Source organism: Narcine bancroftii, chromosome 3 (genome assembly GCF_036971445.1).
Source record: "Narcine bancroftii isolate sNarBan1 chromosome 3, sNarBan1.hap1, whole genome shotgun sequence".
In the NCBI taxonomy this organism is placed as follows: domain Eukaryota; kingdom Metazoa; phylum Chordata; class Chondrichthyes; order Torpediniformes; family Narcinidae; genus Narcine; species Narcine bancroftii.
In genome coordinates this window covers 333,739,287-333,763,128 of record NC_091471.1, presented here as the reverse complement: position 1 = coordinate 333,763,128, position 23,842 = coordinate 333,739,287, and the positions used below count along the sequence as shown (strand labels likewise).

Below are 23,842 nucleotides of genomic sequence, written 5' to 3'. Positions count from 1 at the left end.
ATATAAATGCACCCCAACCATTCACTGTATGTATACCATCCCTCCAACCGATGAAATAGTGAGACATTTTGAACGAAGGGGTTCCATCAGGCAGACGCAGCATCGATTCAGAAAGGGCAGGTCTTGTTTGATAAACTTGCTGGAGTTCTTTGAGGATATAATGGGTGCGGTAGATAGAGGGGAACAGGTTGATGTTGTATATTTGGATTTCCAGAAGGCGTTTGATAAGGTGCCACACAAGAGGCTTAGCAATAAGATACAGATGAATGGAGTCGGGGGAAGTACATTGGCGTGGATTGATTAACTGACAGAAGGCAGAGGGTCGGGATAAATGGATGTTTTTCTGATTGGCAGACACTGGTAAGTGGGGTGGAGCAGGGGTCGGTGCTGGGCCCGCAGCTGTTCACAATTTACCTTGATGATTTGGAAGAGGGAACAGAATGTCGTGTCGACAAGTTTGCAGTTGATACTAAATTGAGTGGAAAAGCAAACTGTACAGAGGATGTGGAGGCTGCAGAAGGAACTAGTTAAGGTAGGTAAGTGGGCAAAGGTCTGGAAGATGGAGAACAACGTTAGTTACCATCCACTTTGGTAGGAAAAATAGAAGAGCAGATTATTATTTAAATGGTGAAAGACTGCAGCATGCTGTCATGCAGAAGGACTTGGAAGTGCTTGTGCATGAATCGCAAAAAGTTGGGTTGCAGGTACAACAGGTTGTGTATGTGGAGTGTTGGCCTTCATCGCTAGAGGAATTGAATTCAAGAGCAGGGAAGTCTGGCTGCAACTGTACAAGGTACTGGCGAGGCCACACCTGGAGAACTGTGTGCAGTTCTGGGCTCCATTCTTGAGGAAGGATGTACTGGCCTTGGGGGTGGTCCAGAGGAGGTTCACCAGGTTGATCCAGGAGATGAGGGGGTTAACCTATGAGGAGAGACTAAATCGTCTGGGATTATATTCACTCAAATTCAGAACAATGAGAGATCTTAAGAAACATGAAATTATGAAAGGGATATAGGCATGAAAATTGTTTTCACCTCAAGATTCAGGGGAGTCAATTTAAGATGGAGATGAGGAAAAACTGTTTTTCCCAGAGAGTCGTGAATCTGAGGAATTCTCTGCCCAGGGAAGCAGTTGAGGCGAATTCATTAAACATATTGAAGGTTCAGTTAGCTAGATTTTTACATAAAACAAAAGGAATTGAGGGATATGGGGAAAAGGCAGGTTGGGTGGAGTTGAGTCAATGATCAGATCAGCCACAATCTTATTGAATGGCAGAGCAGGCTCGACGGGCTGAATGGTTGACTCTTCCTCCTATTTCTTATGGTTACCCTGACTCAGTGTACCCTCAACATTCAAGCACCACAGCTGTCCAACCATCAAGGCTTTCTCTCTCCAACGACTTGGTGTCCCGAACAGCTGATATCCACAACACCCGAACTGTACCGCACTGCCCGAGTCTTGATGCAAGACTCACCCTGCTTACCCTCTGCTGCCTGATAAAGTTGTGGTTCATTGCCATCTCATTCAGCAACTGCTGAGTTTCATTCTATTTGATCCTTGTCCAATGGACCCTAGTAATGCAGGAGGGGATTAGAGATCAGCAAACTCATGGGGCCTGATCTTATCACTGCTGAAGTCATTTGTAAAAACTCAAAGGGTATCTCTGGAATCAGCCAGTAACCACTACACTTGGGCTTCCACAGATTGTACTTCTACATCTGGAGAGAGGAGGAGAAAGAGGAGGAGAAAGATTAAAAAAAAACACGATCCGAAGGGTAGCTTTTACCACACACAGGAACGTGGTATATGGGATGAGCTTCCAGAGGGTGTGGTAGAGGTGGATTTAATTATGATGTAAAAGATATTTGGACAGTTATGTGGATTGGAAAGGATCAGAGGGATGTAGACCATATGCAGTCAAATAGGACCAATTCAGACAGGCACTCTGGTCAGCATGGACAAGTTGGGCTGAAGCGGTCTGATTCTGGGAATCATGGGATTCGATGACCATCACAAATGAAGTTCTGAACTGCAGATTTCCTGCACGATATCAGTGGGACCTGTTACCTGGGTAGATGTCATTGTGATTGACTGGGCTCTGTAGTGGGTACATGAGGGTTTACTGAATAAGAGAGTGGAGATTGTGTTCATGATTGACAACAAGGAAGACAAATCAGGTTCCAATACTTTACTGTACAATTAGAACAGGGGATGCAAACAATACATTGTTTTACAGAGCTTGATACTAAAACCTCGCCACTTTACCTGCAATATTTATAACTGTTCATTAACTCTTCCTTTACAAAACATGATGCATTCTGGGACCAGCAGCGGAGTGAAGGCTGTGACAAAACAGCAACTGAGGGCAGAGGCTGGTGATTGGGTGGTGAACCCAAGGCTGCCTGCACATTTCATGGTTACAGGCCAGCCCAGCAGCTGAGTGGAGCACTCGGCAGGGTCACCACACCGTCCCTTTCACACATCCCCGTCTCTCCAAAAGGAGAGTTTGAAAAATAGGCACAGCTTAACGGTCTGAGTAAACGAAGTACGTTCCCTCACAAACAAGAGTACAAGGCACTGGAGGAACGTGGGACAGTGGGATACTGGGAGCAGTGGGGGCAGACCCCACATTACTGCAGACAGGAAGGAAGGCTTGAATTGGAGATGTCGCCAAGAACTGCTGCACCAGGAGCAACGTGCACTTCCTGGCAGGTCAGCAGCCAAGAGAGACTGGGGGTTTGTATATTCTTTAGAAAACATGTTCCCTTTATTTTCAAATCAGCATGTTATCACTCTGCTTCATCCCACACAACTGCAGCAAATGCTTTTACAGCTGAGGTTTTAAGCTATACCATCTATAGCCATGTTTGATTGTCACCAATAATTTTAAATAATAAAGAAATGGTCTTGGTTAACAAGAACATTCCTCAGCCATAACAGTACAGAGCAGGACACCTGACGCTGGACCAGGACAGTCACACGTTGTGGATCATCCCAGGGTTAATACTGTGCACAATTCCTTTTACGAGAAGCCACTCATTTATATTAAATTATCTGACATAACATTGCCAAACTGTCAAAAGTAAACTGGATCGGTACCTTCTGATGGAGAGGAAGAATTATATGCGGACTTACAAAACAGCAACCAGGTAGCACGATATGGAGACCTGCAAAATCTTCACATTTTAGCCAGAGCAAAGGCATTCAGTGATGCAATGGGAGCAAATGAGGGCTTTCAAGTCTGATAGGCAGGGCAGGTATCCAGTCTGACAGTGTGAGGGCTCAGTACTTGGTTTCCATCAGTACAATGTTGGTCGTCACAAACATGAAGCAGGACATTGACCACACCAGCACGAACAGGACCCAGAAAGTGTGCTTGAAGGGGGATCTGTGCTTGTTTTGAACATTTCCAAAGACCAGTTCAATGTCCTTTCTGCTGAAGTAGACCAGACAGGCAGGGATAATGTACTGAATGCCAGTGCCTGCATAAGAACCAGTAATGCCCACAAGGGTCTCCAAATCATGGGTGCAGAATGCCACGAGTATGGCTGGAACAATGGTGATCAGGGGAAAGACAATTCGGTCAATTAGCCACGGATACATTCCCCCGTCCCTGTGAAAGACTGTCTTCCAGTTATTACGCAAGGTGACTGCAATTATTGGGAAGTTTGTGCTGATTGTGAAAACGGGAAAGAGCCCCAAGAAGTAGCGGATAAAGGGCACACTGACAACATCGCAGTTGCTGGTGAAGTTAAGGGTGTACATGTCCTTCAGGTGACTGAAGCAGAAGATGGCAGTAAAGGATAGAAGGCTGTAGAAGGCCAGGATGAGCACGTAATCGACCAAGACCAACGTGTTCATGTGCCTCTTCTTACTGATGGGAGTGATGAGGGAGGGCAGAGAATGCTGACACATGAAGGAATAGACACACACTCCAAACAAGTTGGGGATTCCAGAGAAGTTGGCGATCTGTGGATGACCCTCTCCTTTCCCTTTGCTGATCCTGATCAAAGCCAGAATGATCATGATAATAAAAGCTGAAAGGCAAGCAAACAGCAGTCAGGAATAAAAGACCGATTTACACAGAGAAACCAAACAGACAGAAGTAAAATCAGGAATGACTGGCAACACTCAGCAGGCCAGGCAGCGTCTGTAGGGAAAGAAAGTTGTAAAAGACAGATTTACACATAGAAACCAAACAGACATAATAAAATCAGGAATGACTGGCAACACTCAGCAGGCCAGGCAGCGTCTGTAGGGAAAGAAAGTTGTAAAAGACCGATTTACACAGAGAAACCAAACTACACAATAAAATCAGGAATGACTGGCAACACTCAGCAGGCCAGGCAGCGTCTGTAGGGAAAAAAAGTTGTAAAAGACCGATTTACACAGAGAAACCAAACTACACAATAAAATCAGGAATGACTGGCAACACTCAGCAGGCCAGGCAGCATCTGTAGGGAAAGAAGGTTGATATTTTCAGTCCATCACATTAACATTTTAAATGACTACAATGACTAAAGGTGATCACTCTAGACACTTGTGATGTACCAAGAGGGTGCCATCAGGAGCATGAAAGGCCAGATGTCATGTAGGGAGGGGCACAGTGAGAGGACCAGATGTCAATGACCCCTGTGTTGCTTCACTTGGAAGGACTGTTTGGGGTCCCAAATGGCGGTGAAGGAGGAGATGTGGTCACAAATGTGGCACTTCCTGAAGTCACAGGGGTAGGTACCAAGGGGGCGATTAGTGGGAAGGATGAGTGGATTAGGGAGCTGTCCATGCAGAAAGCACACATGGAAAATGTGTCTGGATCATGCCGTAGGTGGCATATGTTGGATGTGGAGGCTGATGGGGTAGTAGGTGAGGACAAAAGGAATCCTGTCCTTGTTATGTCTAGGCCCGGAGGGTAAGGTAGAGGGGAAGCCATGTTGTTTGAAGGAGGAGGATATCTGTGGAATGGAAGACTTCATTCTGGGAGAAGATAGAGAAAGAGACAGAGGAATTGAGAGAACAGAATAGACTTCTTATAGGGGACAGGATGTGAAGAGGTGTAGTCAAGGTAATTGTGGGAGTTTGTGGGTTTGTAGAAAATCTCCGAGGAAAGTTTGTCTTCCGAGATGGAGATGGTGATTGAGAAAGGGGAGAGTGTGGCTAGAGATGGACCAAGTGAATTTGAGGTTGGGTGGAAGTTGGCAGCAAAGTGGATGAAGTCAATGAGCTCATCATGGGTACATGAGGCCGCATCAAAGTAGTCATCAATGTGGCAGAGAAAGTGGGATGGTTCAAAGGAGAAGTTGTTGAGGGTGAAGACAAGTTCTACCACGTGGAAGATGGTGGTGGTGGACTGGTTCAGGGAATTGGAAGTTGTTAAAGTGATGAAGGGCATGTGAGGTATCACGTATGTCGGTAGGACTGCGGGAGAAAAAAAATGGAGGCAAGTTGATACCAGTTCAGTGGGGAAGGAGCACGTGATAACAATGGGTCTACTGGGAAAATTGGGTTTATGGACCTTGGGTAGAAGGTAAAACTGGGCTGTGTGGGGTTGAGAGACAATGAGGCTGGAGGCTGTGGGAGGGAGATGACTGGAAGTGATGAGGTTAGAGAGAGTACACAAGATGGCAGTCCGATATTCTCTGGTGGGATCCTGTTGCAGGGAATTCAAGAGGAGGTGTCTGAGAACTGTTGTCTGCCTGCAGCAAGGTAGATGTCAGTGTGCCAGACCACAACAGTACTGCCCTTGTCTGCGGGGTTGATAGTGAGGTTGGGTTTAGTGTAGAGGGAGAGCAACCTGAGGAAGCGAGATTAGAATAAGTGATGGATGTGGTCAAGTTCAGACAGTTGATATCTCGGCAGCAGTTGGAAAATTTCAAGTTCAAGTTTATTGTATAAGTATAGCCTGAAGAAACAGCGTTCTCTTCTCCTCGGTGCAAAAACATACAGCCATATCACAAATACAGACAAATGATACATATGCAAGTGTATATTCATAAATAAAAATAAATAACTATTGTTGAATAAATAGTCGAGGCTCAGAGGGCTTGTAGGAGCAGATCATTAGTCACTCAGCAGTCTCACCGCCCATGGGATGCTGTTTCTCAGCATGGTGGTTACGGCCTTGATTCTCCTGTATCTCTTTCCTGATGGGAGTAGCTGGAAGATGCTGTGCGTCGAGTGGCAGGAGTCCTCAACGATTCTGTGAGCCCTCTTCAAACAAGGATACCAGTAGATCATGTTGATGGTGTGTGGGGAACCTCAGTGATCCTCTCTGCTGCTCTAATGGTCCTGTGGATTGACCTCCGATCCAATGCTCCTCATCAACTGTTCAACACTTTGATGCAGCCGGCCAGACACTCTCATCAGAGGTCCTGTAGAAAGTTGACAGGACAGTGGCTGTAAGCCATGCCCACCTCAGCCTTCTAAGGGAGTGCAGTCGCTGTTGCACCTTCCTGACAAGTGAGGAAATGTTGTGCGTCCAGGATAGGTCACTTGTTAAGTGGACTCCAAGGAACTTCATGTTCTTTACGCTCTCACTACCGAGTTATTAATGCGTAGTGTAGGGTGGTTGTTCCTTGTCCTCCTAAAGTCCATGTTCATCTCCTTTGTCTTGTCTACGTAGAGACTCAGGTTATTCTCGTGCCATTTCACGAGATTCTCCAGATGGCCAGGAGGAGGTGTCTAAGACGAGGAAGGTGGCTTGGAAGGACAAGAAGTCTTCTGTTGGTAGAGGAAAATCACAGTGGAAGAAAGTGGCATGGAGATAATGGTTTGGCCTCATGGCATGCACGGGAGTCATTGAGGTGCGGGCGAAAGGTATTGAAAGTGAGGCCTCTACAGGGAAAGGTCGCAGGGGTTAATAAAGACCAGGCAGGGGTCAGAGTGGGGGTCAATGGAGTTGAGGGTGTTGGGGATCAGGGGGGGAGAGAATGGAGGATTGGGAAGGTGGCGGGTATGGGTCAGAATAGGGAGGTGGAGAATGGGGGGGATGGCAAGAAAGGGGGGGCTCAAAGGAGTAGATGGGGAAGTTGGGAGAGGTGTGAGGGGCTAGGGAAGGTTAAGGTGTTGTGGTGGTGGGGGGGGAACGATTGAGTCAGTGGGATCAAGCAGCAGAAGTATCCAAGGTACCAACCTTGCAGAGTCTAAGGTTGCTGTGGGAATTGGTGAGGGAATCAGGATAGATGTGGACCAGGGAAAGCAATGTCGGGGGCTCCATTATGTGGGTGGACGGACTGGGGTGGAAACTGCATTAGAGGCCTCAGGAGTTCTGTTGTGTAGGTGATTGGGCTCGAGTGGGAACAGCTTCAGAGGCATCGGGAGCTCCCGTTTGTATGCAGCTGGGGCAGAGGTGAGAGTTTGCCGACGGAGGCTCCAGCATGAGGGTGGCCGGGGCTGTAGTGGAAACCCGCGTCGAAGGTTGCAGAGACGGCAGTCTCCAGGGAGGCAAGCTTCTGATGCTTGGTGAGAGAAGAACTGACACTTGAATGTGTATCTGGCAGAGGATAAAGTGCTGGAAAGATCAGTGACAAGTGAGGTACAGAGCTATGGTAGGAGAGAGCAATATCCAATGGCATTTTTGCATGGAGGAGATGGTGGTCCGTAGAATTCGGCAAGTGAAGAGAGCAGGAGTTGATGCAGCGCAAATACTTGAGATCCTAGGAAGCCTGGAGCCAGAGCCAGAAGCCACAAGGCACCCAAAATGGCAGCGGAGGCAAGTAGCTAGGAAGAACACGTTGCTGTGGAACAGGGTTCATCGATGCACTGGACTGGAACTGCTCTGCCCAAGAGCACAAACCAAAGATTTGTGAACACAGCTCATACTGTCACAAAAAAACCCACCATTGACTATCTACATCACCCTCCTCCGTCTAGTTTAAAGATTAGGCTCTATCTACACCTCTCTTCACCCTCCTCCATCTAGTTTGAAGAAGATTAGGAGATCACACTCCAACAGATTGAAGGAGAGATTATTTTTCCTTGTCATGAGAGAGTGAGAGCACATAAAGGTAAATGGGTAGCAAGAAAAGTTCCATAGCGGCTGCAGGACAGCAAAGGAGATGGTTCAATGCTGACCACAGATACTGTGTGTGGAGTTTGCCATTCTCCCTGTGACCAAATACAAGGGTGCTCTCACTTCTTCTCACATCCTGATGATGTTGTGCTTGGTTTGGGGGGGTGGGGAAGAGAGAGACAGTGAACCAGAGTTGAGGTGATGGGCATGTGAAAGAGAATAGGCTACAGAGAAATAAGAGAAGGAATAGTGTGGTCTGAGCTGGCATGGACCCAGTGGGCCAAATGTCCCTACATTGTTGAAATAGAGATCTCCATGTGGAAGTGGAGGGAAGAGCAAAAATGCCTAGTACTCATCCATCTCAAAGATGTCAAAAGTGGAGGTTGATGAGGAGGAAGGCATGGCAGTGAAAAGTTGCAAAAGGCATGAACAATGGAGCTCAAACAAAGCAGAAACAAACCTGATTCTCACTGGGGGATGAGCTGGGAATTACTAGCAACCCTGGACCAATGCTTAATCCCAGGCTACTGCTGACAGGGTCTGACCATGGGCTTCTGCCAGTGTCCGACCCCAAGCTACTGCCAACATTGCGCTCAGTCCCAGAATGCAGTGTTTACCAACATCTGGAGACAGAGGCTGAATAACCTGAGCCCCTATCCCAGAGAGGGGTCCCATGAGGTGAAGTAGGATCCAACGCCAGAAGCTGCACACAGACTATTGCCCCACAATGCCCCAGGAGTCTTTGACAGCTCTTGGGAATGCTTTTATATGTCCTTCATAACTAAAGGAACCAAATTCAAAAGATTAAATAATTTAAAAAGACAAACTATCAATGTAATGAAAAAACTTTTATGTTACCAACAAATTATGAAAAATAAATATTTAAAAGTATAAGTACACCAGTCAGGCCTGGATTAAGGCCATCGGCCTGTCTCCTCTCTGGTGGATCAGTGCCCCAAAGCTGGACTCAGTGTGCTAAGTCATCATCCGTTGCCTAGATAGTTTCAGAGTTAGGCACACACTTGGCGAAGAGCAGAGGTCCAAATGAACTGAGCCACAAGTGGCGAATGCCATCTTAACGCAGCCCCAAAGTCTAGAGGAAAAGTAGTCACCTGGGCAAATGAGGATTAACGGTTCGTCTAAAAAAGAAAGCATTCTGTATTCATGTGATGGCGTTGAAGTAATTCAGGGAGGTGACGAGGACAAATGACAAACGATGATTATGGACCAATCAATAATGCTTTATGAGAAAGAACCTCACGGAAGTATTAAGAGTGCGCTGATAATTCATTTTAAACAGAAATATTCTTGTTAGAAGACACACATGATAATTGCTTGAGAAAAATCAATTAAAAGCAGATTGAAATGGCAACACACAAGTGCAGCTCACTAGACCCATTCTCAAACAGCCATTCAATGGCGTACACTTACTGTGCAAGTTACTCTTTCAATTTAACAAGTTCCTCTTGTTAAATGAGCATATTATAGCATGTAACATTTCCGCTATGTACTGTGGGATCAATGGATCAAATCTACCAACTGCTTTTCATAGACAAGCTTATTTTGTAAAATAAAATTCTTACCGATCCACCTCATCAGGGAGGTGATAATCTGAAGGTATTTGGTCTTCTGCACATTGAAAAAGGTGAATGGTCCAAGCAACAATGAAAAGGCAGTCTGCATGACAACAAAAAGGGAAATCTATTGAGTACCAGGTAAAAACCCATAACACAGCTCTATTATAAAATAAAGGGTGAAAACCGAACATCTGCAGATGTTATGATTGCAGTGAAAAAAAACCCACAAATGCTGGAGGAACTCAGCTGGTCTTGCAGCATGCATAGGAGGTAAAGGTATATTACCAACCTTATGGGCCTCAGCCCGCCCTTGGCTCAGGCCCAAAACATTGATAATGTATGATATTTTTACCTCATACGGATGCTGCAAGACCGGCTGAGTTCCTCCAGCATTTCTGTGTGTTTTTACTGCTATAAAATAGGACAATTATTTAGATTTTAATGGAATTTGTGAGAAGGTAGTGTTCCAGTTAACTGGTTCTGCTCTTTAAAACCTGGGTATTTTTGAATCTGTTGTTACCAAAAGTCAATATTCCTGTGGATTTTAAGCATTGTCAAGTTAGCAAACAGAAATCCCTCAACTTTGCTTTAGTCAGAGGTTACCGGTAAATCTAATCTGACTTTAATATTATCCTGGCCTATTTTCCACCTCTAATCACACCATACATACTAAATCACTTAATTAACCCCACAGAAGCAGAACTGCAGTTTCTTCAAAGACACAGTGTCCTGTCAGAGCTACAGCGAAGGTAAGACTTGCCTGCTTCATTCTCGGGAGTGGGATTTAAACCATGAAGCTTTAATTCAAATGAGTGTGTATTGGTTTAGCAGAGGGGTTTGGGCATTTGGATGTGCAGGATCCAGGGGTGGGGGGGGGAGGGGGGGCGGTGCTGGGAAAAGAATCCCACAATTCAGGGCCCAGATGGCATGAAAAGCCATTGCTGAAGGAGATGAAATTCAAGGTGCTTGTGAGCTTCTTATTTTTTTCCCCACAGCTTCTGTGTGGGTCACAAGGGAAGGGAGAAGAAGCAAGCAGCAATGATGAGGGAAACAGCTAAGATGCTCTGTGGATGAGATTGAGACTCCTGGATGCTATGTTGTCACCTTGGTGCTAGGGTCATTGATGTCTCAGATTGAGTCCACGAGATTTTCAAGAAATGAGCTTAATAATGTGGCTAAAGAGCTGGTGCAGGAAGGAGGGCTTCAGATTTTTGGATCTCTTCCGGGGAAGGTGGGATGTGTTCCGACGGGACAGTCTGCATCCGAACTGGAAGGGGACTGATTTCCTTGCAGGAAGGTTTGATAGTGTTGTGGGGGGGGGGGGAGGGAAGGGGTTAAACTAGATTCACAGGGGGGTGGGAACCAGAGAGCTGGAACAGATTGCAGGGAGGTTGTGAAAAATTATGTTAAGCCTGCACATTAAGACAGGAATCAAAATGTAGTGAGTGGTGCAAATAATGTTCCGCGGAGCATGGATTTTAATGCAGGGAGTATTGTTGGAAAGATGAACCAGCTCAGAGTGTGGATTGGCACGTGCAATTATGACTTTGTGGCCATTCGTGAGGCTTGGTTTCAGGAAGGGGCAGAGTTCCTGGGTTCTATTGTTTCAGACCAGATAGAAGGGGAGTAATGCAAGGGGGAGAGGTGGCATTGCTAGTCAGGGAAAATGTCACAGCTGTTCTCAGACAGGATAGACTGGAGGCTATATAGGTGGAACTGAGAAATTTGAAAGGGATTACCACAGTAATGGGATTTTATTATGGCCCAGCAGGAATCTGAGTAAATCTGCAGAGATAGCGGACAAATGCAGGTCACAAAGTTGTGATAGTAGGTCATTTTCACTTTCCACGTATTGACTAAGTCTCCAATAGAATAAAAGGTCTGGATGGAGTAGAATTTGTTAAGTATGTTCAGGATAATTTCCTAAATCTATATATAAGAGGTCCCACCTAGAGAGGAATACTGGATCTCCTATCAGGGAAGGTAACAGGTGACTGAAGTGTGTGTAGGGCCACAACGTGTCCAGTGATCATAATGTTATTAGTTTCAAGACAATTATGGAGAGGAATAGGTTAGATCCTCGAGTTGAGATTCTAAACTTGAGAAAGGCCAATTACGATGGAATCTGAAATGATCTAGTAAGCATGGATTGGGACAGGCTGTTTACTGGCAAGGGTGTACTTGGAAAGGGAAGGCCTTCAAAGGCCCTCCCTCCCATACCCACCTATGACTGCATGCTTGTGGACCTGTGCACCTCCCCTACCATCTTACTCAGGTGCCTGCTTGCTTTTTACTCACCCCTTGATGAGGAGCTCAGCCCCAAAACATAGGTTACGTATTTTTATCTTTGCTACATAAAGAATGACTTACTGAGTTTCTCCAGCATTTTTTTTTGTGTAAACTACTGAGTAAAGGAATTGGGATGATATGGTGAGGCTGAATAAGATTCAAGATCCATATAGTTTCATGTACAATGAAAATCTGACAATGCTCCAACACAAGTGGCCTGACCTCACTTGCCCATGTGGGGGCTCTGACGTTCTGTTGACAAGTTGGTTACCAACCAACATCACCAGGTGCACCACTCACTGTGATGACTCTGGAGGAAACATTGCAAAAAGCCGTCCAGCAGATTTTTTAGTCTTTGGTGCTGCATTCATCTTCTTTTGTAAGCAGAGATCAACTTTTTTTTGGTAAGTACAAAACGTTATGTTCATGTGAAATCTGAAATTCATTTCCATCTAAAATGCCATGTTTGAGTGTCACATGACCAGCAACAATATTCCATTGAAAGAAATAAAATATAGTGCACTGTAACCTTTTGATCAAAACACAGCATTGTAGGTAGAGCCTGAAAGCCCACTGCTCTGTGGTTGTAGTTTAACAGCTGATACAGGGATTCTGCTGATGCCTAGTTACCAGAAACACATTATTCCAAAATCCGAAACACTTCTGGTCCCATGCATTTTGCATAAGGGGTACTCGACCTGTAATAGTACTGAACATGTAATATTACACTAATTTTTTTTCTGCCTGCTGTAAGGCAGAAAAAGAGTTGCCATTAGTGTCACCCGGCGCCTCTTACAGTACAAGGGGAAGAAGCAAAAGAGAATCCCTTCAGAGTCACCGAGTGTCCGTGGATTCGCCTCCAGATTCCTGTAAGATTCATCGGCAACCTGAGCTCCAGATCCAAACCTCCGACCTGATCAGGAACCCTTCAGCGCCCAAGTCCCATCAGGAGCCCTTCTTGCCCTCAGCACCCACTCAAAACCCAGCTCTAATACCTGGTTCCCATGAGCCAGTCTCTAGCAGCCCGCAGTCCAAGCAGGTTCCTAACCGCATTGCCCCCAGCATGTGTGGGATTCCTCAGCCGCTGAGCCCACTGCCGTTACGCCGCCGTGGTCACTGCTGGCTTGTAGGGCCATCTCCTCAGTTTCTTCTTCTCAATGAGGGATGTCCTCCCTGTTTACGGTGCCCTGCGCAGGTCTGCTGGTTCCCCGGAACCTGCAACACCCCATGGCTGCTGTCGAGCACAGGCACCCCCATCTTGGGCGCAGACCCACGGTTGCAGAATCTTAGTTTAAAAACACTGTTGGCTGCTCTAACAGGCTGTTTAACAGCTGTATGGCGCTGCTGGCATTAGGAGGTTGAACTGTTCGGAGCAGCAGTGTTTCTGCTCTCTTGTGCACAAGACATTAGTGAGGCTAAATTTGGAGTATTGGTCACCTAACTACAGGAAAAAAATATCAATAAGATAAAAAGAGTGCAGAGAGAATATACCAGAATGTTGCCAGGACTTGAGGATCTGAGTTACAGAAAAAGATAAATAGGTTTCTGCTCTCTTGTGCACAAGACATTAGTGAGGCTAAATTTGGAGTATTGGTCACCTAACTACAGTGCACTAAGATAAAAAGAGTGCAGAGAGAATATACCAGAATGTTGCCAGGACTTGAGGATCTGAGTTATAGAAAAAGATAAATAGGTTAGTCTTTATTCCCTGGGGTGCTGGGGAAAGAGGGGAGATTTGATAAAGGTATACAAAATTATGAGAGGCATAGATAAAGTACATGTAAGTAGGCTTTTTCCACTGAGGTTAGGTGAGACAAAAACTAGAGGAAATGGGTTAAAGGTGAAATGTTTAAAGGGAACATTTGGGCAAACGAGAGAGAATGAGTTGCCAGTTGAAGAGGTGAATATGGGCTTGATTTTGACATTGAAGAAATACTTGGATCGATACATGGATGGGAGCAGAATGGAGGGCGATAGTCCTTGTGCAGCTCAGTGGGACTTGGTAAATAGTTTGGCACAAAATAGATGGGCCAAAGGGCCTGTTGCATTTATCTGGACCCTGTGTAATTTATTAGCAGCAGTTCCCATACTTCTTTGAATTCAAGACTAGCTTTCTGTGCCTCAGGCAGGGTCATGATTTCCCTGTGGCAACCAGATCCACTCTCTCTCTCTCATTGGTGCTTTAATATCCAGAGGGCATCGTGGGATCATCTAGTGCAGCGGTTCCCAACGTTTTTTATGCCCTGCACCCCCAAAGAATTTAGTAATAATTTATTTAAAATTAAAGGTGAAGGTGACCAAAACAAATTTGTATAATCAATTTTTAATAATATATAAACAAAAATGAAACATATGGAAAAGAAAAAATATTACAACAAATTAAAAGTTGCATAAACCCTACAAAAAAATTAAATTTTCATCCATGCATGAAATTTCTTTAAAAAAAATTCAAGAACTAATTTTCAAATGTTCATAAGCCAATTTAAATTTAATGACTCTTTTGTTCCTGTTTATTGCTTAAGAGTTTTTCAAAACGTGGCACTTTGTTGCTGACAGCAATCCGCTTGTCTGCCTGCCCAAGCGATTTCTAGATTTTGTCTTGATTGACCAAAGGGCATTAAATCCAGACTCGCATAAGTATGTCGTCGCGAATGGGATGAGCACAATTAGAGCTTTTTCACAAAGTATTGGAAACATGTCCATTGCCGAACACCAATATTGTTGCAAAGTTTTGCTTTCAAACTGCATTTCAAGAACACGATTTGTGCGCAGTTCAATAAGATCTTCCTTCAGTTCTTCATCATCTGACATATTATCCAAATTGAAGGAGTATGGATTTATAATCCATTCTTCAGAAGTTTCCAGTTCTCCTCCTCCAAAATATCCATCAAATGAGTTTGACAGTATTTCCAAATGATCCACAATTTCTTCACACACACTTGGAATTAGCGACTCATCGTCATCAACCATTTCTTCGAGTGATGGAAAATTTGAAAGATTCCCTCTTTTAACTCGTCGACACCAAAGATGCAACTTTTTTTGAAAGCATTTAACTTTTCGCAGCATTTCAATATGTTCATGTTTTTCCCTTGAATAGATACACTCAGGTCATTCATACAAGTGAAAATATCACTCAAATAGGCTAGCATTTGGTTGAATTTTTGTGATTCCATTTCTCCGGGCAGATCATAGTCACTCACGTTCCTTCAGAAAAGCTTTGACTTCTCGCAGTTGGAAGAAGCGCGTTAAAGCTCTCCCACGTGACAGCCAGTGGACTTCCGTATGGAAAACCAAAACTGAATGGTCACTTCCAAAATCTTCACGAAGTGACTTGAAGAAGCAGTGGTTCAGAGCACGACCCCTAATCCAGTTGATGGTCTTCACAGAAGTATCAAGGACTTTTTTCAACTTTGGAGGCAATGTTTTTGATGCCAAAGCATGTCGATGAAGAAAACAGTGGATACCTTGCAAGTGCGGAATCTCTTGTTTCATCAGTGCAAAAAAATCCTGATTTATTTCCTAGCATAGCAGGGGCACCGTCGGTACACAAAGAACCAATAATTTGGATATCTAAGTCATATTTCGCAAAGAAGTCCTTCACACACTGGAAGACATCTTTTCCTTTTGTGGTTGTTTTCAGATCTTCACAGAACAGGAAATCTTCCATTATGACACCATCATGGACAAACCTCACTAATGCTATGAGTTGACTGCAATTTGCAACATCAGTTGTTTCATCCAACTGGAGAGAGATTTTCAAGGGACTAGCCCTGATATCTGCGATAACTTGGTCCAAAATGTCCAAACTCAAATCACCAATTCGGCTCTGAATAACATTATTTGATAACGGCATTAATTTAAGCTTGTTTGAGGCTTCTTTTCCCAGAACAATTGTTGCCATTTCTAATGCACACGGTTTTATCACCACTTCTGCAATTGTATGGGGCTTCTTGGATTTGGCTACTTTATACGCCATGTGGTATGAAGCCATCAGCAGTGGTTTGTCAGCAGATATAAAACCTAATTTTGGAAGGGTTGCTCGAGAATCAAAGTGGGCCCTTTTAGATTTCAATGATGCAACATTATCATGGCTAATGTGATTTATGGTGTGAAAAATAAAAAAATTAAATTAAAAAAAAAATGATGCAACATCATGGCCTGCAACATCTGCTCCACCATGCCAGTTGTTGAAGTGTTCCTGCAGCTTAGATGGCTTCAAATTTGTGTTTGAAAAGACAGCGTCACAAAGCATGCAATGGGGTTTTTGCAGATCCTCAGTTGTTCCGGTGCAAGTGAAACCAAACTGCACATAACCATCATTCCATTTCCTTTTCTTTGAGATAATGAAGGGTTAATTAATAATTTACATAACACAAATAAATAATAAGAAATAAAAATTGAATGTAATTCGCTAAAAAACACAAAACAACGTTTGGCCCCCATTTTAAATGTCCCGATTAAAAAAAAGTTATAGGCCGATGCCATTTAAAAGGAAACAGTGCGCTAAAATTCATATAGAATCTCATTCTATTGAATAGAGAAAAAAGGGGTCATCCCCATCTTTAATTTGGACTTTAAAAAAAAAATCGATATTTTTATCTTGAATATTTAGTATAGTACCCTTAATATAAACAAAAACACTGAAATGTTATTTTGCATCCCCTGGAATGCTATCTCGCACCCCCAATGCCCTGCCTGGGACCCTCACACATTGTGCACATCCGCTGCTTATTTAAATAAAGTGGTCCAGTAAAAGGAAAACTAGCTCCATTTTCCTTCAAAAATAATTCCCTAATCTTAATCTTCAGGAGTGGGAGTCAGAGACATTTCAAGGAAGGGATCCTTTGGGTCACCTGCTCAGCAGATGCAAGTTCTAAAGGTTGCCATTGAAGTGCAGGCATGGGATGTCCTCCCATGGGCATCACCGAGGCCACTGCCGACTTTGATAGCGGAATCCTTTGGCCAAGACATTAACTGGGCAAACTAAACCCAAGCTTGCTCCTGTAGGAGCTGCCACTTCCACACACCCAGGTCTGCTTTCCAACCCTTTCAGGAGCTTGGGGGGCTGGGGAAGAGGGAGAAAGTCGAGCAGACCAGCACATCTCTTCTGGGGAAATCACCAGGACAAAGGCTGATGGTTACACTGGAGATCTCACCCCAAGGCACAGGTGGCTCTTAGAAACTATCTTTAAATCCTTTTACGAGGAAACAGCTATCACGATAGAATATTCTGGTTTTGAAAGTGGATGAGAGGAGGATCGCCAGGTTGATTCTAGAGAAAGTATTAGCCCATGAGGAGAGATCAAGTCGTCTGGAAATGCACTCGCTGGAATTTAAAATGAGAGGAGACCCTATAAACAGACAACATCATAAAAGGAATGGATAAACTTATTTTCTTGCACTAAATGTAAATACCATCTTTTATATTTATTATCTCTTCCATTCTGTTTTTTTTTACAAAAGTACCCATTTAGTTGCAGGAAGCAAGAATTTTGGTGCCTATGTACACTGTACTTCTGAGTAGGACAATAACCAAATTATCAAATGGAAGAAAGGAAAGATGTTTCCACTGATAGGTGAGTTGAGAACTAGCGGTAGTTTTTGAGGGCATAAATTTAAAAGATAGGAACTGGTTCTCCAAGAGAGTGAAATTCTCTGACCAAAGAAGCAGTAGAGGCTGCCTTATTACATTTTTGCACAGAAGGGGAATTAAAGTTTCACAGGTGGATGGAGCAGAGTCCATTGCCACATCAGCCATGATCTTAATGAATGGTGGAGAAGACTCGATGGGCCAAATAGCCTACTCCTGTTCTTGTTCTTATGAGTGCAACTCATGAACTGGTGGCCAAGACTACCAACCCTTCTCAGTGGCCAATCAAGGAAGTCACTTGTTCCTTACTCAAGAGTCCATCCCAGGCAACGGTTTAGATCGAACCATACAGCACCCATTCATCAGAGATGTTCCAAATCAGTCAAACAAATTTTGGATAGATATTCAACTAAGAACATTTTTACTTTGCATCTTATAGATACTCAACTGAAAGCAACACGTTTAAAATCAATGCAATCGTCTTATTCTGAAGATAGACATACAATCTGCAATAACCAGAATCAGTAGGCAGTGTAATCGATCTGCTGCCGTGACAGTCCTCAGCTCACTGCCTGCAATCTTGACCCTCACTGCGATTATTCCCACAACACCCTGAGCAAGGAGATCCTTTGACCTTGGTGGTGGGAAGAGACCAGTTTCCAGGAGCCATGCATTAATGGTTGCTGTAAGCAATTTAACAGGTGGCTGCCGAAGATGATGGAAGGCTTCAATGAGGGAATCAGCAGAGGTATTTGGCCATTAAGAAACAGGTGTTGGTCACAGTTTAAATGAAGCCTGGGCCAACTGGTAGAACAGCAGGACTTTAGCACACAGTGTGTGGAGAGGAACAGGCCAAATGAAAGAAACTTATACTCGCTTCCACCCCATCACCAACTGGGTCCAAAAGGGAGCTTGCAGAATTGCAATGAGAAATAGCTATTGTCAGAATAAAAATTAACACCATTAATAATGTTGAAGTGTCATTCAACTAAAGGCGAACTATTTAAATATTGAACTTTACATTACATTATGTCACATTTCAGATGGACAACATAAATAGGAGGCCCTTGTGCCATTCAGCCATTCAACATATCTTGTTTTACCCCTGCGTCCTTCGATTCCTCTCATATCCAGTAATTTTTTTTAACTTAGACATACAGCACAGTAACAGGCCCTTCCAGCCCATGAGCCTGTGCCGCCCAAATATACTAATTAACCTAGAAATCCCGTACGTGTTTGAAGGGTGGGAGGAAACCCACACAGACACGGTGAGAACGTACAAACTCCTTACAGACAGCGCCGGATTCGAACACGGGTCACTGGCACTGTAATAGCATTGTGTTAACCGTGACATTGACCGCTAATCTAGCTGGATTTAAGAAAATACAAAGATAATTTGGCCCAAGTCATCCATGCTGACCAATTTGTTTATCTCAGCTAGCCCAATATGCTTGCCCCAAAACCTTCCCTATTCACATACCTGTCCAAATGTCTTGCAATTGTTCCTGTGTTTGGTAGATCAATCCACATACCCACACACCCACATGTGTGAACATCTTGCCCTTCAGGTCCCTTTTAAATCTCTCAGTTTAAACCTCTGCCCTCTAGTTTTACTCTCCCTGACCCCGGGGAAAAGACTGACTACATGCCTTGTATATTATCCTCATGTTTTTGCATACCTCAGAAAATTCACCCTCAGCTTCTGATACTCCAGGGAGAAAGGTCACAGCCTATCCAGACTCTCTTTACAACTCCAACCATCTTCTGCCATCAAGTCAACTCACTCTGGATCACGTGGGCTGACCCTTGAGACCAGCCAACTAGGCTGGACCTTGTCAAAGGCCCTATCGTGCATCTTCTTGGCCACTTCTTCTTCAAAAAAAAAAGCCTAATCGTATTTGTGAGACCCAATTTCCTACCCACTAAGTGATTCTGATCAGCCCTTCCATTGCAAACAAAGGAATCCTGAAAAAAGATTTTCAGCCCGAAATGATGACCATCTACTGTCTTCCACAGATGCTGCCTGACCTGCTCAGTTCCTCTAGCATTTTGTGTGTGGATGGTAGATTCTGTCTCTCAGAATCAAACATCCTCGTGCGAAAAACCCATAATCTCTGGAACTAATCTGGTGAATCGTCACTGCAATCCTTCAAAGGTAAGTACATTTTTCGGGGAAGATGACCAAAACTGTCCCCAGGCTAAGTGTGTAGTCTCTCGCAATAAAAGTCAAGAAACTCAGATCTGTTTTTGCACCTACCCATTCATCAGCTTACAGCAACTTGTGTACAAGGCTTCCCACGTCCCTTAGAACAAACGCTTCACATTTAGTCACCATTTAAAATAAAAAATTCTGTTTTGTACAACCAAGTAGGTAGCTTCACATTTCTCCTCTTTATATTCTGACCCGTTCTTGCCCAATTGTTTCACTCTTTTAGATCTCTTTGAAACCTAGATTTGTCCTTCTCCCCACTCATAATCCCATCCAATTCTGTATCATCTGCAAACTTTAAAATATAGCATTAGGTTCCCAAAACCAAAGTATTGACCACAGGCTGCTCCAACATCACAAGACCTGTCTGCTCTATGGTAAAGCCAGTTTTTCTTTCTTGTGCTATGGTAACTTATGAATACTTATAACTGTGAATACTATTTAACTTCTGAATACTTATTACCTTTTGCATTTATGATCTTTTTAATTTAATGTATACTATTGTAGTATTTAATAAAATAAAATACCTGTTTAGCTGCAGCAAGCATGAATTGTGGTGCATGTGTACATTATAATGTCATATCCATTGTACAATGTACACTTGCACCACAATTCTTGCTTGCTGCAGCAAAATAAAATTAAATTAAAGGGATAATAAATACAAAAGATAACAAATACCCTCGTATACACAATCACCATGTGCTGGTTCCAAGAGAGTGAAACATAGAAGTCTGCAGATACTGTGATTTAGTCACCAACATTTAAGACCTCAGTCCTTCAAAGTGAGGAACATTTCACTGTGAATCTGCAGGGGCCACATACTGTATCTGATGCTCCTGTTGTGGTCTCCTCTACATCGGAAAGACTGGACACAGTCTGGGAGATCACTTTACTGCAGCACCTCGTCTCTGTGTGCTGCAATAGCGTGGATCTCCCAGGGGCCTGCCATTTCACTCCCCCCCCCCCCCGCTATTCCCTTGCTGACATGTCTGTCCGTGGTCCCATGCACTGCCAGACTGAGACCACCCGTAAATTGGGCAACACGGTTGGCGTAGTGGTTAGCGCAATGACTTTATAGCGCCAGCGATCGGGACTGGACTGGGGCTCCAGTCCTGTGCTGTCTGTGAGGAGTTTGTATGTTCTCCCCATGTCTGTGTGGGTTTCCTTCGGGGTCTCCGGTTTCCTCCTACAGTTCGAATGCATGGGGATGAGGTAAATGGGGTGTAAATTGGGTGGCCCAGACCCATGGGCCAAAATGGCCTGTTACTGTGCTGTATGTCTAATTTAAAATTAAAATTGGAGGAACAACACTTAACATTCCATCTGGGTACCTTCCAACCAGATGGCACTAATAGCATCTGATTTCCGTGAGACCCCTCCTCCCCCCCCACCCCCATGTCTCCTTTCCTCTACTTCTACCTCTCTTTCTTCCCTTTTCCCTGTCTTCTTTCATAGAGGCAAAATCAATTCTCACCTTTCAACTCTCCTGTCCTATTATCATACCCAATTAACACTGTATCTGTCCTTTGGTCTATACTTCCCTCTCTCCCGTTCTTCCTTTTTTTTTTACACAGATGGCTGTTTCTTTTCTTGAGGAAGGGCTCAGGCCCGAAATGTCAGTAACATATCTTTATCTCCTATGAACACTGTGAGATCAGTCGAGTTCCTCCAGCATCTGTGTTTTTACTTTGCTCTGGGGGAGGTCATCTGAAACATGGACTCCCAGTAAGTTGGAAGTACGAACTTGCTCCAGCTCTATCCCAGGAATGTGGGCAGGTGTGCAGTCCCTCAGTCTTCCCTTCCTAAAGTCAACAATATATTCCTTGGTCTTAAATTGTTGTTCTGGCACTAGCCAACCAGATTCTTATAATCTGACCCATCAGTTCTCATTGTTTAGCCAATAACACTGAACAATGCTGTTATCATGGATTCCATCATTTTTGAAATGTCCGTTATCAAGCCAGAGATTGGTATTCTATATTCTCTCTCTCCTTCCTTAAATTGAGGAGTTGCATTTGGTTCACTCCTATCTGAAGGTACAATTCCAGGATCAAAGGAACTCAGAGACAACATTGCATCCACTGTCTCTTGTGCCACATCTTTCAAATCCTTGGATTGTAGATCAGTGGGCCTTTGGATTTATTGTCTTCAGACTCACCAACCTCTCCAGTACTGTACTTTTATTAATTCTAATTTCCTTCAGTTCCCAAGAAGTTAAGAAATGGAAGTAACAATGGAGGAGTCACGTGATGGAGTAGTGGCCGGACGGTGAACTCCAGCCCTCTCCAGTAAAGTTAGGAAAAACAAAGGAAAACACAAAGGCACAGAAATAAAAGCTACAGAAAAGTGAGTATAAAGGTGGAAAGAAGATGGCGACAAAAAAAGAAAAATCAAAATCAACGGTAAGAAGAGAGGAAGAGAAGACAACGGAGGAAAAAGGTGAAGGCCTTACCTGTCCGAAGAGGCCCGCTGTGGAGAGAGAAACCCGCTCCCTCAGGTCGGTAAATAATGGACTACAAAAATGGCTCGCTGAGCCGAGTAAAAGTGCGCGATGCGCATGAAAAAAAACACACCGACGGGAGGGGGGACCAGCTGGGGAGTCGATCTCCACAGCCGGCAACGACAGCTGCAGAACACCTGCAGCAAGAAGAGACCACAGAAGACAATAGAAACAAGAAAGAAGAGAAGGAAAGGGCAACAAAGAAACAACAGATGGCCAACCCAGAGGAAGAAGAAGAGGAAGAGGGAGAGTACAGTGAAATAGAAGAAGAAAAGAAAGGCAAGATAAAGGAGGTACTTTCTCTTATTAAGGGATACATGGAGTCATTTAAAGAATGGCAAACACAGGAATTTAATGATTTAAGAAAAAGAATAAACAACACAGAAGAGAAAATGAATAAAATAGATATGACCTTAACAGAAATGGGAAAGAAAATGGACAAGATGGAAGAGCGGGCAGTAGCAGCAAAAATGGAGGTAGAAGACTTAAAAAAGAAATTGGAGGAATCTAATAAAAAAACTAAAGAGACACAAGAACTACTAGCTCAAAAAATAGATACAATGGAAAATTATAACAGAAGAAATAACATAAAGATAGTGGGCCTTAAGGAAGATGAAGAAGGCAAGAATATGAGGGAGTTTATAAAAGAGTGGATCCCTAAGACCCTAGGATGTCCAGAACTACAGCAAGAAATGGAAATAGAAAGGGCACATAGAGTATTGGCCTCTAAACCACAACCACAACAAAAACCAAGATCTATTGTAGTAAAATTCCGAAGATATAACTACAAGAGAAAAGGTACTGGAGAAGACAATGGAAAAAGTAAGAGGGGGCAACAAACCACTGGAGTATAAAGGGCAAAAAATCTTCATTTATCCAGATATAAGTTTTGAACTCCTAAAGAAGAGAAAAGAGTTCAATACAGCAAAGGCGATTTTATGGAAGAAAGGGTATAAATTTATACTAAAGCATCCAGCGGTATTGAAAATATTTATTCCAGGACAACAAAACAGACTATTCTCGGATCCAGAAGAAGGACGAAAATTTGCAGAACAATTACAAAAATAGACTGAGGGAGGAAGACGGGTAATGAGAGTAAAAATGATCACGATTGATATGTATGTGGGTAAAGACAAAAATAGACTGAGGGATGAAGACGGGTAATGAGAGTAAAAATGATCACGATTGATATGTATGCGGGTAAAGAGGTATAAGAGTGAATAGAGACAAGGTGCATACGTGAATGTATCTGTACTTAGAGGAAAATATAGATAGTATAGACAAGAATTAATAAGGGAAGGTAATGGAATAGAGAGAATAAGGAGGGAATTAAAAGAGTGACCTTTGTGACATATGAAAAGTGAAATCTTTTCTGTGGGGGGCTGGGTGGGGGGAAATAGCGGTCACTGCAAAATCAGCTGACGCTTGCGAGTGGATTCGCAAATCCAAATGGAGAGGGGAGATGTGGTTGTCCGACAAGGGATAAAGGACAACTCAGGAGGGGAAGGGGAGATTTGGGATAAAGAAGATAGAAATAGGAGAATAAGGAAAATGTTGGATGTTGTAGGAATGTTGTCTTATAAAGAGTTGAAAATAAGAAAACAGAAATGGAAAAGGAGGAAAGATAATGATGGAATAACGGAAAGAGAAGATAAACAAAATATAAAAG

The 23,842-nt window shown here is 43.6% G+C and overlaps 1 protein-coding gene across 4 annotated transcripts in view; it reads right to left on the bottom strand.

Annotated features, from left to right (window-relative positions):
- Positions 1-2,173: 2,173 nt before the first annotated feature.
- The window catches only part of tmem104 (transmembrane protein 104), a 98,264-nt gene continuing 76,595 nt past the window's right edge, over positions 2,174-23,842 (bottom strand). For all 4 annotated transcript variants that reach the window (XM_069929349.1, XM_069929350.1, XM_069929348.1 and 1 more), the window contains exons 9-10: positions 9,592-9,685; positions 2,174-4,037 (exon numbers count right to left, since the gene is read on the bottom strand). In XM_069929349.1, the coding sequence (XP_069785450.1) occupies positions 3,283-4,037; positions 9,592-9,685 (849 nt within the window). In that variant the 3' untranslated portion in view covers positions 2,174-3,282. The remainder of the gene's footprint in view (positions 4,038-9,591; positions 9,686-23,842) is intronic.